Raw genomic sequence first — 15331 nt, 5'->3', positions numbered from 1 at the left:
GTCCCGCTAAAAGGTTTTCCTAGTGAAATGTATTTCAGTTGAGTTAAAAGGTGTGTCCCCCTGTTTTTCTTTCTCAAATGTCTCTATTGATAGTTTTCAAATATTGGCAACTATGTATTAAAAAGCGAGCTCCTATTGAGAGGGACAGAAACACCTTTCATAGTTATGGCGATACTGAAACAGTGACAGGTACTTTATCTAAAATTGCTTTGAATATACCATTATAGTAAATATTTTAACTAAACTATAACTAATTACTGAAGTTTTCCTTTGTTTGATTTTGCAATAGTGATTTCCAGGTGAAATTCTTTCTGCACTTTAAAACTATACTGTATGGTAACAGTTGCATCAACAAGGAAATCTCTCTTCTTAATATAGAATTTAGAATACTTGTCTGAAGGTCTTGAAGGACGTTCTTCCAATCCAGTTGCAGTACTTTTTGATACACTGCTTCATCCAGATGCTGACTTTGGCTATGATTACCCACCTGTTCTTCACTGGAAGCTAGAACAGCATAATTATATCCCACATATAGTGCTTGGCAAAGGACCACCTGGTGGAGCTTGGCATGTGAGTAAACTTTTCATTTATACAGGCATAAGTTTTCGTAGGAAAAAGCCCACTTCTTCAGATGCATCAGCCATCTATTTGAAGAAATGGGTGTTTTACCCATGAAAGCTTATGCCCAAAGAAATCTGTTAGTCTTTAAGGTGCCATTGGCTCCTCGTTGTTTTTGTGGATACAGTTTAACATGGCTACCCATCTGATACTTTTCATTTATATTCCTCTAACTTGATGGGTTTGTATTTGAGGGTTTTCTTAGTATGGGTCTGATTTATAAATGTTAATGAGAATTGCAGCTTCAGCCTTCTGACGTACCAAAGCCTAAGTGTTTGACAAGACCCAAAATGAGAGCCTAAAATATATACAGGAAATTTAAAATGCTGCGGGATTCATTTGCTAGCGTAAATAACTCTGTTACTTCAATATCATGATTATTTACACCAAAAAATAAAGACTGTTCAGCAGTAAAAGTTAGGGGACACTACATTTGTGTGGAACATAGATAACTTTGGGACTGAAATGAGAGAACATTTGAGAGGTTTTGTTGCAGGTACAAAGCAGCTCCACAGGCCCTGTTACTCCTGCATGTGAATTTATTAAAATGGAAGTGTTCCTGGTATGTTTGCATATTTTTATGCTCCACTGCCAGATTACACACAGAATTTTGATTAATAAAAACCAGCTACATTGCTGACCTAACTGCTGCAAGTCTGATTCAGAATTTTAATACTGATATCCTGGGATTCTGTAGTTTGTCTGCATCTTGTAATAGATGAGTAATTTACAAAAAAAATCTGTAATTTTAAAAGGATATAATCCTTTTAGGTTAAATCCCATGTTTGGTGGTTGCAGGTTATTTTTAACTGTTAGAAAAGGCAAGGGTTGGGTTTTTGTTTGTTTTGTTTTTTCATATTATAAATGTATCAAATGGATTTAAAATTATCTATATCCTTGTAGCTTTGTGAACCCAAACAGCATGGTACTAATACATTGGAATTAGAAAGTGAAACTGTCCTTTCAGTTTTCAGTCTTGACAGAATCCCTTTTAGGCATTACTGGACTTCAGTTTTGATTCACTATACTTCATATCCATAGCACAGTAGATTAGTCTTAGACTTTTTAATTTTTTTTATGTTTAAAAGTTTTAAAAAAAAAACTGTTCTGAGGATCTTTGAAAACCCCTACTGTAAAGGGAAGCCCTATCTTTTACGGAAGATGCTTTCTGTGTCATCAGTAACGCTATGTTTTAGTCAACGGGTATTTTTAGTAAAAGTCATGGACAGGTCATGGGCAGTAAACAAAAATTCACAGCCTGTGACCTGCCCATGACGTGGACTATACCCCTGACTAAATCTTGGGAGTGCTGCGGGTGCATGTGGGAGGTCGTGGATGCTTTGGGGGGTGGGGAAGGTGGACTGGAGGGGGGCCACAGGTCTTCGGCGTGGGGGCAGCCCGGAGAGCGCTTTGGGGGGGCGGGAACAGACAGTAGTGTGGGGCACCACAAGTGCATGGGGGGGGCAGATGCTCGGGGGACAATCAGGGGGGTGCTGCGGGTTTTCGGGTGGGAGCAGCCCAGGACCCTCATTCGTGCTGAGGGGCGGGGAGGGGGTTGGCAGGGCTGGCAGGCTCCCTACCCAGCTTCTCGAAAGTGGCGACATGTCCTTTCCTAGCTCCACACGCTGCCAGCTCTGCAGTTCCCATTGGCCAGGAACCGCGGCCAATGGGAGCTGCGGGGGCGGTGCCTGCGGGCTGAGGCAGTGCGCAGAGCTGTGAGTTGAGGGAGGAGCATGTTGCTACTTCCGGGGAGCCCCCCCCAAGGTAAGCTCTGCCCAGAGCCCTCACCCCCTCCTGCACTCCAATCCCAAGCCTGAACCCCCTCCCACACCTACACTTCTCCTGGTACTGCTGTGGGGGTGGTGTGGCCTGAGATTGGCCCAGGAGCTGCCTGAGCTGCTCGGGCAGCCCTGGCTGCTTCAGAAGTCACAGAGGTCACGGAAAGTCAAGGAATCTGTGACCTCCATGACAAAGTTGCAGCCTTAGTCATCAGTAGGTGACAAGGGCTGCAGCAGATGGAAGAAGCAGCATAGGCTACCAGAAGACAAGGCTGTGACTGTTGCTTGTTCCAGCATCCCTCTCCCTCCAGACCAGGGCTTTAGGTTGAAGCCCCTGGCAATTTATTGATTATCACAGCAGGTCTGACCTAGCTCAGCATCTGCAGTTTCACACTTGCTCTATCAAGGGCGAATACACTGGTTCACCAGTGACCAAACAGCCTTACGCAGAGCACGGTATGTTTATTTTTAGGGTAGAAGCATTACAGAGAAAACATATCCTCAGCAATAAAAAGTCTAAATGCGTGCTTAAGCTTACTAGCTATCAGTCATCTTTTCTATAGAGACCTTATCAGGTTCCAGTTCTTCAAACCCTTCAGCAGAGTTTTTTCCCCTCTTGGTTAAAAAGTCACGTCAGTTTGCTGGATCAAAATGAGCCTCTCCCCCCAGTCAGTTCATGCTGGCTCTTTATACCACAAGCTCTTTCTTTGTTTCCTGGGTCTCTTGAACCTGGTCTGTATCAGTATATGCAATTCACCCCAAAGGGTGGTACTTCTCTCGATTTATTTACCTGTCTCAGCATCTGCAGTAATTCCCCCACCTTGATTCTAGTTCCTAGATTGGAGTGGGCAAACTTTTTGGCCCGAGGTCCACATCTGGGTCTGGAAATTGTATGGCGGGCCATGAATGCTCACAAAATTGGTGGGGGGGTGGGTGAGGGCTCTGTCTGGGGGTGTGGGCGCCGGGGCCAGAAATGAAGAGTTCAGGGTGTGGGAGGGGGCTCCAGGCAGTGGGTTGGAATGGAAGAGAGGGTGAGGGTTCCAGCTGGGGGTGCAGGCTCTGGGGTAGGGCCAGGGATGAGGGGTTTGGGGTACAGGAGAGTGCTCTAGGCTGGGGGTGGAGAGCATGGGAGGGGGCTCCAGGTGTGGAAGGAGGTATGGGCTCTGGGATGGGGGCCAGAAATGAGGAGTTCAGGGTGCGAGAGGGGGTTCTGGGCTGAGGCAGGGGATGTCTCCCCTCTGACTCCTACACAGAGGCGTGGCCAGGCAGCTCTGCTGCATGCTGTCCTGTCCGCAGGCGCTGCCCCTGCAGCTTCCATTGATTCTTGGCCAATGGGAGCTGCAGGAGCGGTGCTTGGGCGGGGGCAGCATGCTGAGTGGAGGCCCCCTGGGAGCATAGGAGCTGGAGGGGGACATGCTGCTGCTTCCAGGAGCTGCACGGAGCGGCCCCTGACCCTGCTCCCCGGCTGACGCGCTGGAGCGGGGCAAGCCCCAGACCCCGCTCCCCAATGGGAGCTCAACGGCTGGTTTAAAACAGCTGGTGAGCCGGACACAGCTCATGGGCCATAGTTTGCCCACCCCTCTCCTAGATAGAGCTTGGTAACCCTCCCCAGCCATCCAGCATGCATTCCCTGGCTCACAGAGGTATAGAAAACATTTATACATTTGATACAGTAGTCTCAAACACATGCCTGTGTTTGTCATATCTGTTAAACGGATCGCCAAACCTTTTTATAACTTAGATAGCGTAAATGTCTTGCTGACCACTTCCCTGCTCATGTGCTGTCATATGTTCCACTTCCTCTTCTGCTAGCAATTGCTAACATTCCTATGTCAGCTATAGCAATTGCTTATTTTACTAATATTACTTTTACATGTATTTCATATATATATTTATATATATTATTATTTTTGCTATCTCTGTAATACAGTTTAGCAGCTAGAAACAAGCAAGAGAGTCAGCCAGCTCTTCATAAACCACAAGCGGTAGCTCCAGACCACTTATTTGGGAACTACTGTTAGCAGCAGCCTAATTGCTCAGGGCAGATAAAATTGATGGGCTGATATTTTGTTATCATTGATTGTGGTAACCTGTTCTTTGTCAGATTGCAACACTCTGTTTACTCTAAATTCTGTGCCAGGAAGCAAATTTTAACAGAAGAGGAACAAGAAATGCTCAACTTAGTTCAACAGGGAACTTGCCTGCTGGCTATATTATTCTGCTAGTAAATATGGCTGAATAACTTTTCTTTTATTAAGACTCTTTTCCATATCTCACCTCATGTTCTTTTAGGATACTGTGGAACCCATTAACTAATTAATCTATTGTTTAAATTCAGGGATGCAGTGGTTTTCTGATGTCTAAGCAAAATTTAAAAGTTCATGCATGTGTACACACCACCAACCATCAATTCAGTACTCTCCCCACCCCAGGTGATCTTGTGATCACAGCTAAAATGGTTAACAGAGAATTTGAAGTTAAAAATATAATTCATGCCGGTCAGCATCGTTTCATGGAAGGTAGATCTTGCCAAACAAACCTATTGTCTGTGTCTCTCTCTCTCTTTTTTTTTTTTAAACAAGATTACTGTTCTGGTTGATAAAGGCAAATGTGTTGATATGTTATACGATTTCTCCAAGGCATTTGACTTAATACCATGTGACATTTTGATTTTAAAATATGCATGATATGAAACTAACAGGACACAAATTAGATGGATTACAAACTGGTTCACTGATAAATCTCAACATGTAGCTGTTATTGGAGTCATCAGTGATGGACTGTTTCTAACAGGGTTCTCCAGGGAACTGTTCTTGGTTCAGAGCTATCTAATATTTTATCAGTGATCTAAACAATGATGTAAAATCTTTGGGAGTTAGGTTTGCAGAAGACACACGGATTAGTGGAGTACTAAATAATGAGGAGGACAGGTTACTGAATTGCCTGGTTAAATGGTCACAATCCAGTATAATATATTTTAATATGGTCAAATGTAAGGTACTGCATCTGGGAACAAAGAATGCAGGCTGTGCGTACAGGGTGGGAGACAGTGTCTTGGAAAACAGTGACTTGGAAAAGCATTTAGGAGGTCATTGTAGATAACCGCCTCAATATGAGATCTCAGTACAATGCTCTGGTGAAAAGGACTAATGTGATCTTTGGACGTATAAAAAGGGGGTTATCAAGTAGAAAAAGGGAAGTGTTCTTGCCTCTGTGCACAGCGTTGGTTAATTCTGATGTCCGCCCTTCAAGAAGGATGTGGAAATATTGGAAAGAGTTCAAAGAAGGGCCACAAAAATAATCCAGAGACTAGAAAGCAAGATTTAGGATATAAAGTTAAACGTGTTCAATCTATTCATTTGATCTCACTCTGTCTAGGTACTGACGTGTGGAAAATGTATCTAATAATGTGGGAGGCTTTTCAAACCCGCTGACTAAGGCATAGCAAAGATCTAATGGCTGGAAGTTGTAATTAGAGAAATTCAGTGTTGAAATAAGATGCATTTTCCTGGCAGTAAGAGTGTTTGACTATCAAGACAGTTTACCGGAAAGCTGGTGGACTCAGGATTGCTTGAAGTCTTTAAGATTAGATATCTTTTTCTAAAATATATGCTTTAATCCATCTTCTGGGAGAAATTCTATGGCCTAAGTATGCAGGAGGTCTGGCTAGATGGTTGTGGTGGTTCCTTCTGGTATTGGAGTCTGAATCCCCCTCTTCATTCTCCCTTCATGGGCCATAGGGAGAACGGGAGCTCTGCATTGCCCTTAATGTGCTCATAATATTTACAGCTCTGTATTAAGACTGAGTATAATCTAGTCCCCGCTTCAGTCATTCATCTGCAGGAATCAGGAGGGAATTCTTCTCCCCCACCCCCCAGTGAACAATTAGCCAAATTAAGTATTCTGGTTGGGGCTAGTTTTTTTTGTTTGCCCCCCTCTTAAATGTCAGGGATTCGCTCAAGCTGGGACAGGACATCAAATGGTGTGAACCAGTGCTTTGAGGTGGTACAGAGAATCCTCTTTCTTGGATGGTTGGCTGGTGTGTCTTGCTCACATGCTCAAACTAATCTCTAGATCTTAGGTTGAAAAAGAATTTTTGCTCAGGTCAGACTGGCAGGGATCTTGGATGGGTTTCTATCATGTTCTGCAGCATGGAGTGTGGATTGCCTGCAGAGATCATCTGTACAGATCTCACCTAATCAATTGCCTGCTGTTACAGGGGCCTAGGGCATTGATGGTGCCTCAATTTATCCTGTTCTGTGCCTGTAGCACACAATAGTTTAGTCTCCTGACGACTGAAATGCTTCTCATAATCCAAGTTATTGAGCTCAATATTTAATGAGCTGTGGTATACAGGTCAGACTAAGGCCAGAAGGGACCATTAGATCATCTAAACTCTAAAATAATGATGGTAGTGCCTTACGTCATTTCTTCTTTGATTATATGAGATTTGGGATCTGTTTCTCAAAGTACTCATCCTTTTATGGAGGGCACTGTAGAAGTGCAAAAGATTATTATGACTAAATGTGGACTCACTTGTCATTTTCATTAACCACCACTTGAATTAATTTCAACTTTCATTATCTTATTTTTGTATATAAAGTGGAAATAACTGTTGAAAACTACCTTACAAAATGGGATATCTCAAAAGGTGTAACTCTTGGCAATAGTGTGTCTGTAGGAAGAGCAGTGCTGTTGAAAGGGAAGACAAGGTGCTTGTTTTTTCAGGGACATCTTTAAACATTTTTGCAACACCTTTCTCGCTTCCTAACATTATAAACCTGGCTGTTTCTACCCCGTTGTTTTGATGTATCCATATATTTATCCATAATAATGGCCAAGTCACATCTGTCTCATAAATTCATTGCATATATTTCTTCACTGTTCCTCCGTTCTAAAACACGTTGAGTCCTTTCACACTTCCTGATTGAAGATTGTGCAGGTTAGACACTAACAAGATGATTTTGCTTCCCAGAGCCATGCAATGCACTTTCTTCAATGGGACAAATAAAAATATATGGGTAAAACACTTTCCCAATGGAGTAATGCCCTGAATCTGACCTCTCTCGAGTACCCAAAAGAGAGAGTCTATCTTCCAATGTCATTCTGTAAGATTGCCATCTAGAACTGATTTTATCTCATCCTGTTTATCTGAGAGGTTTCTTATTTTTTAGTATTTGTATTACAATAGCATCTAGAAGCCCCAACTGATACTGAGGGCCCCAGTGTGCTACGCATTGTACAAACACACAGTAAAAGACAAGCTCTACCCCAAGGAATTTACAACCTCAATACTCAAGATAGATTAATGGTGGGAGGGGAAAAAGGGGCTTCTCTGCTAGTCCTTTATATTTCAGTCCACAGTTTCTTCTGAATCTTACCATGTTCAACACATTTAATGCTCCACTCTTTTAGGTAAAAGGATCCCTTTTTATACTTGGCCATTTATTTTCTGTTGATTTTTTTGCTGTAATATTTTTCCCTATATGTACATCTTGTACAGAGTCTGATCATCACCCATTGAAATCATTGAGGGTTTTTTTTATCGTTGATTTTGATGGGAGCAGGATGAGGTTTACAGTTTTTGTAATCCTGTTTCCCTCATTCTTAGGGTCTCAAACTTCCCCTTACCTGTGAGACTTCTGACCTTATCCACTGTATTGAGCCTGTTAATTGTCTTATTCATTAAAGTCTTGAACATGAGATATAATGTAATGGTGCTCTGTAACACCCCCCTTTTGTTTTCCACCTGTCCTTTCCTTGATTGCTACCAGACACTACTTAGCTAAAGATTTAGGACTTTGTATTTCATATTTTATTGGCCTCCCAGCACTTCATGTTGTTCTTATTTTTAGTTCCATGCTTGCAATATCTTGCTTTTATTTTCCTTTACAGTTGTACTTTCCTCATCTGTAATTGTTCTGCTTTTCTCCATTAAATTTATCAAAATTTATCACTCCATGATCAAACTGCATACTTTATTTCCTAATTATAACATGAAATCTTCTTTTATTTGCAGTCCACATACTGATACATCATCATCCTTTTTATTTCTGGATAAGTGCAGTGGAACCATGTTAGCAATATTTAGAAGAAATGTACTCATATAAAATAATTTTAAAATTTACCTGATCCATTTAGTTTGATATTTTTTTCCCCCATTCCATAGACTATGGAAGATTCTATGTTGACAATCAGTTTTGGAGACTGGATGGAGTTACCAGGACTGAAGTTTAAGGATTGGGCAGCTAGTAAACGCAGGTAAAGACACTAAGTTTCTTAAAGTGATAGCTGCAGAAAACGTGACTGCTGTAAATAGAATTTTTTTTTTAATTTGAGAACGGCTAGATAATAGTTTTAATGATTACAGTGGCACTTCTCGTTCCTTGAGTGCCTTAGACAATGGTACACTTATTTAACAAGTGGAAACTGGTCATTATAGTTTCACCTGAAAAATTTTTTGATTATAAACATGTGTACAAAAAGCAAATTGGTTAACTTGCTTTGTATTTAATCTTGTTATTCAGGGTCTCTGACTGAAAAGTTTTAACACGTGCATGTGGTCATTCACTTGTTTTCTCCTGCTATTATGCCAAAAATGAAATTAGTCACTCTTGTCTTTTTCTTTTAAACCTGTTTGTCTCAGAAGTTTACGTAATGGAATTCCAGGGCCATTTTAAAGTGGATCTGACAGTGGTTATTCAAAACAAATATATTAGTTACTAGTGCCCATTATAAAATATGAGCTAAATGATATATTTAAAAAATGGATTGTATTTTGTAGACATTTCTGGAGCATCAATCATCTCAGTGCTTAAGTGATACATATAATATTTGGAGTAGTTACATTGTGCTGATTAAAATCCCCACCTTAAAAAATGAACCTTTAGTATTATCTTATTTTCTACAGCCTTGTTTTTTAATTAAAGAGTACTTTTTAGCACATTTAATTCATGCTATGCTTATAAACCAGTCTTACAAGTGCTACTGTGTTAAAGTGCTTACTACCATGAAATCAATGGAATTACTCATGGGAATAAACACTGCACGGTTGTGTTTGCAGGCTTGGGCTCCTAGATAGAAGGTGTAAGAATTATTAATTATCATGATAAATCTGTTTTAAGAGGTTTTAAAGAAAGATTTGAAGGAAGAGAGTGATGAGGAAAAGAAGACTTACGTTTATAGAAGGCAGCATGAAAGAGCACAAAAGAGTGGGAATAAGAACTGAACATAGGAGTAAGAGTTGAAAAGTGCATGAGAAACAGAAGAGGGAATGGTAGGGGATACCAAGAGAAATTAGATCAGATATGTAGGTGGGGGGAAGACTGTGGTGGGGGCTAATAGGTGAGGCTAAGGAGCTTGAATTTAATACACTGCAAGATAGATAGGGCCCTACCAAATTCATGGCCATGAAAAACTCAGCATGGATCATGAAATTTGGTCTTCCCCCATGAAATCTGCTCTCTTGTATGCTTTTACCTTATACTATACCAGTTTCACAGCAGAGACCAGAGTTTCTCAAATTGCGAGTCCTGACCCAAAAGGGAGTTTCAGAAGGGTTGCAAGGTTATTTTAGGGGGGATCGTGGCATTGCCACCCTTACTGTTGGGTGGCCGGAGAGTGGCTGCTGTTGACGGGGCGCATAGGTGCCAACTTCCCCATGGGTGCTCGCCCTCCCACCGCCCCGGCCCTGCTGCTTGGCCCCCTTCTCCAAAGTCCCCGCCCCTTCCTGCCCCCATTCCACCAAGTCCCCGCCCCTGCCCCACTTCTTCTCTGCCTTCTCCACTGAGTGCATTGCATCCCCGCTCCTCCCTCTCCCTCCCGGAAAGTTGTAAGCATTGCCAAACTGATGTTAGGCAGTGGGAAGTGCTGGGAGGGAGGGTGAGGAGCAGGGATGTGGCGTGGGGGGGGAGGGAGGAGGTAAGGAGGGGGGAGCTTGGCTGCCGGTAGGTGCTCCAGCCCCAGAGCATCCCCAGAGTTGGCGCCTATGGCTGGGCGCCTACTTCTGAAGGCAGCAGCCCACCAGCAGCAGCATAGCAGTAAGGGTGGCATTACCATACCAGGCCATCCTTCCTTCTGTTTTGCTGCTGGCGGCAGCTCTGCCTTCAGAGCTCCCAGCCGGCAGCCACCACTCGTCCAGCTCTGAAGGCAGCGCCACTGCCTGCAGAAGCACAGAGGTAAGGGTAGCAGTACCACAACCCCTCCTACAATAACTTTGAGACTCCTCCCCCACCGACAACTCCTTTTTGGGTTGGGACCCCTATAATTATAACGCTGTGAAATTTCAGATTTAAATAGTAAATTTAATTATTTCAGCTGTTTTAAAAATCCTATGACACTGCAATTGACCAAAATGGACTGTGAATTTGGTAGGGTCCTAATTGTTAAAACAAAAACAGCAGCAAGGTTGGGTTCACACATAGAATGAGGAGGATTAAAAAGAAATATTGAACAGTTGCTATTCAATGAGCACCATTCATCCTGTATACTGAGTGAGGTAGTGGTTGTGTGGAAAAAATAAGATAATGTAATTAAAGATTCTGTCATGCAGTTGCAGAAGGGGACAAATTATGGTTGCACGAGAAACCTTATTTTTGGCATTTCTAACTTTTGTATGCTTGAGATTGCAACCTTAAAGTTCTACTAATGTAGGTGTTTGGGTTTTTCCTTCTTCTTGTAATTAACGATATACGTGGATCCTAAGAGAGCCGTCATAAAGATACCTGAAGACTTTTTCTTGGATGAGGGAGAAGTTAGTCCTAGAAACCAAATAATTTGAGACAGATGGATGTGCAAGTGTAGGCCTAGGAGTCCACAGTTCTTGAGTTCTAACCTCAGTGCTGCCACTGACTTACATAGCCCCACACTGAGTAACAATGTCCATTTCCTCATAAAATTGAGCTAATACTTGCCTTCCTACCTACTTCAGGTATTGTAAGGATTGGTTAGTGTTTATGCAACACTCTGAGGAGATAAAATTTAACACTTTTGTCGTGCTCTAGTTTTAAGAACTTTTACCAGTGGAGTAAGTGCAGGGTTATGTTGCACTGACTGAGGGCTCAACACTGCACAGAGGAAAATGCAGCTTTTGGCCTGAGCCATTACGTTCTTAGTTAAATCAAAATCTCTCAATTTAAATAAACATGTAGAAAATATATTATACAATATATATTTTATGCAGAACACTACCCTTAATGCAGTTAGGGTTGAGAAGTCAGAGTTTAGGTTGAAAGCTTAACTAGCTCTGACATCTGGTACTTGGGCTTTAAAATGTAATCTTGTTATAAATTGTCTTAACCTATAACAAACTGGAATTTATATAGTTTTATAGCACAGCCTTCAAATTTGATTTGAAGTCTCAATGAGACCTACAAAACATACCAAGTTGGAAGAAAATCATTTCAGTGATGTTAAAAGTTAGAAACTGAGTTTGTTGTCCTCTTGTTTCAGATGATCTAATGACTAATGTTGAATTACTCAAAAAAAGCCATGAAAATTTCAAGTTGCTGTCCATCTTTAAAATTAAAGAGCTAATTTTCTTCAAACTTGACTTGTTTTGTATACCAGAAATCAAAAGTTGTATGCAGTGTTGTTGTAGCCATGTCGGTCCCAGGATATTAGAGAGAGAAGGTGGGTGAGGAAGAACTATTTCCACAGCTACAATGATCAACATCCCCCACAACACACCTTTCAAGACCCATGGGTCCTACACATGCATATCACGGGTGGTGTACATCATCCAGTGCAGTAAATACCTCAGTAACCACCATATGGGTGAAACCAGACAATCACTACACTCTCGAATGAACTCTCACAGGAAAATGATAAAACTACCCTGTCACCTGTGGGTGAACACATTTCACAAGTTGATGACTCTGTCTGACCTATCAGCCCGCATCCTCAAAGGAAACCTGTACAACACTTTCAAAAGATGATCCTGGGAGGTTAAATTCATAACTTTGCTACACACTAAAAATTCTGGTCTCAATAAAGACACTGGATTTATGGCTTTTTACAACAATATGTAACCCACTAATTCCCTGTAGTCATAGGACAAAAAGGGGGTGTTAACAGTCCCTTAGAATATGTGCTAACTACTTACGCTAAACTCTGTTCAATCTTGGGACTGGTCTGCTTAAGTCGATGTAAGTTACATCCCTCAGAGGTGAGAAAAAATCACCCCTCTGCATGACGTAGCTTACATTGAGCTAACGTGGTGTCTACACCGTGCTATGTCTCCCGCTGACTTACCTTCCGCCTGTTGGGGAGGTTGGAGTACTGAAGTCAAAGGGAGAGCGCTGTATGATTTACTTATTGTGTCTTCACCAGACCCGCTAAATCAATGCCGCTGCATTGATCACAGCAGTACTGATTTAGCATGCCAGTGTAGAGAAGCCTTTGTATTTAGCTGTGACACTCAGTACCTTTCCTAGACATGAAGAAGAGCTCAGTATAGCTCAAGAGCTTGTCTCTCTCACCAACAGAAGTGAGTCTAATAAAAGATATTACCTCACCCACTTGTCTCTCAGACATCAAAAGAGCAGTTTACAGTCTTGTCTTCAAACTCCATACAATAAAACATATTGAACTCAGTGTAGTTATGTTGAGAGTGAAGGGCTGAATCTACCCTGCTTAAATTTGAATCTGTACATTCAATATTTCAAATGTGATGTTCGACCCATCCATTGGAGCATAAATGTTAACTGGAAGCCTTTTGTTTTTGTTTCAGGAGTATAAAGAGCGACAGAGTTATGCCAGAGGAAATAGCTTGTTATTATAAACAGTATGTTAAAGTCATGGGCCTCCAGAAGAACTTCAGAGACAATGCTTACATAACATCTGTTTCAAGACTTTACCGAGAACAGGATGACGAAGATGAAAGCCAAGTGAGTGAAGATATTTCAACACAGCATTTGCAAATGGAAAAGGAAAATGTACAGACATCACTGATCAAGAGAAACTGGGAAGTCAGAGGTTATCAGAGAACAACAGATGGCTCTCAGGTGCCCTTCTGCCTCTTTGCTGAGAATGTGGCTCTTGCGACTGGAACTTTTGATTCTCCTGGCCGACTACAGGTTGAAGGAGAAGAATTTCCCTTTGTGTTTCATTCCATGTCTGACTTTGGAGCTGCCATCAGCAAAGGAAAACTACGTGGGAAAGTAGACCCTGTCTTAATTGTGGGTGCTGGACTCTCAGCAGCTGACGCAGTACTGTGTGCTTACAACAATAACATCCCTGTAATTCATGTGTTTCGTAGAAGGGTTACTGATCCAAGTTTAATTTTCAAACAGCTGCCTAAAAAACTTTATCCTGAATACCATAAGGTCTATCATATGATGTGTACTCAGTCACATGCTGTGGACTCTAATCTGCATTCTGCTTACACCAGTTTTCCTGAGCACCATGTACTTTCCTTCAAGCCAGACATGAAATGTGTCCTACAGAGTGCCTCTGGATTGAAGAAAATCTTCAAGTTCTCCGTAGCCTTAGTACTGATAGGTTCTCACCCTAATCTGTTCTTTCTAAAGGACCATGGTCAGGGGATAGGTCATAACCCAAACCAGCCAATCACATGCAAGGGTAATCCTATTGAGATTGACCCATATACTTACGAGTGCACTAAGGAAGCCAATCTTTTTGCGTTAGGCCCGCTGGTTGGAGACAATTTTGTACGGTTTTTAAAAGGAGGTGCACTGAGCATTGCACGATGTTTGGCTACAAGACAAAAGATGAAACATCAACTAATTGTTGAAAGAGGCGGGGTTGGGGATGGTGTCCCCTAAAACATGCAGTCATATAAACGTTCATATATGGAATTACAGGCATACTCTCACAAGCAACTCATTGACAGCTAAATTAATTAGTAGCCTCTTCTTTGTCATGCATACAAGTTACGCTTGTATTGCCTGGTAGAGGATGCGGACACTTTTCAAAAGACAGAAGTGTGGTCTGCTGTTTTAAGTGCTCTGTCCCACAACTGGAATTTCTTCCAGGCAGACAGCGAATGAGACTAACTTACAGTGACTTGCCTGTGGTCTCTTGCTCAAATGAAAGCGCACACTTACTCTCTGGAAAGAGAATGTCTTGCCCGAGCGCTGGTTTTTATTCTTAGTATTTCACCACCCAGAATATACTTATCTTTAAAGTATAAATCTAAGTTAAGTTGTCAGAGCAGAAAGCTTTCCTTGTGATGATCTTTGGTCTCAAAGCAAGTGTGCGTATTTTGAACAAGGATTATATTTATTTTGCCATAGTAATACTGGCATGTGTATAAATGTTTATTTAGCCCTTAGTAAAACAGTCTTTACAATAAACAAAGAGAATTTCTATAAGCAGAAAAAGATTGGCTTAACAGTTAAACCAGATCCATCATAATTTGGTACTGGGATAAAAGAGAGGACAGCATTCCTTTAAGCGTAGCTGCTAATTTGACAATTCACTAATGTTTTTGTCAAGCGTATGCCTCCACTTCCATAAGTGCAAAAGGACCATAATATAGGGATATTATAGAGATTTGTTCTCTATTACACTGCTATGTAACTTTCCAAGAATATGCTGGTTTACAGTAAAATAATAAAGTGCTGATGTAAGTGCTCTTACGACAGTGTCAATATAGTGAATACCTAATGTACTTTTGAAAAAAAAATCTGTTTGAAAAGGAAATATTGTTGAGAAGTAACTGTAAAACTTGTAAACAATTTTTCTCACAATACCACTAAAGAAGACTGGATAGGATCTCTTATCTGGTGGAGATAGGGAGCAGACACTCCCATCTTCCCTTATTAAGTCCAAGCACTGGCTCCTGCTCTTTTCTAAGGTAATGCTTAACATTACAACTAGGATGTCTCTAACCACTCATATTTCTTTTTTAAAAGCTATGGTCTAACACTGTCACCATTCAAAATGACTGACCCTGTATAGAAATGTTCTTGCAA

At 41.5% G+C, this 15331-nt stretch overlaps 1 protein-coding gene across 3 annotated transcripts in view; it reads left to right on the top strand.

The window, feature by feature from the left end:
* OSGIN2 (oxidative stress induced growth inhibitor family member 2) overlaps positions 1 to 14995 on the top strand; it is a 29021-nt gene extending 14026 nt beyond the window's left edge. For all 3 annotated transcript variants that reach the window (XM_045008265.1, XM_045008266.1, XM_045008267.1), the window contains exons 4-6: positions 379 to 570; positions 8566 to 8657; positions 13126 to 14995. In XM_045008265.1, coding sequence (XP_044864200.1) covers positions 379 to 570; positions 8566 to 8657; positions 13126 to 14179 — 1338 coding nt within the window. In that variant the 3' untranslated portion in view covers positions 14180 to 14995. The remainder of the gene's footprint in view (positions 1 to 378; positions 571 to 8565; positions 8658 to 13125) is intronic.
* The last annotated feature ends 336 nt before the right edge of the window (positions 14996 to 15331 follow it).

This window comes from Mauremys mutica, chromosome 2 (assembly GCF_020497125.1).
Source record: "Mauremys mutica isolate MM-2020 ecotype Southern chromosome 2, ASM2049712v1, whole genome shotgun sequence".
NCBI classification, from domain to species: domain Eukaryota; kingdom Metazoa; phylum Chordata; order Testudines; family Geoemydidae; genus Mauremys; species Mauremys mutica.
Note: the sequence above shows the minus strand (reverse complement) of the source record. Positions and strands in the feature narration are given on the sequence as shown.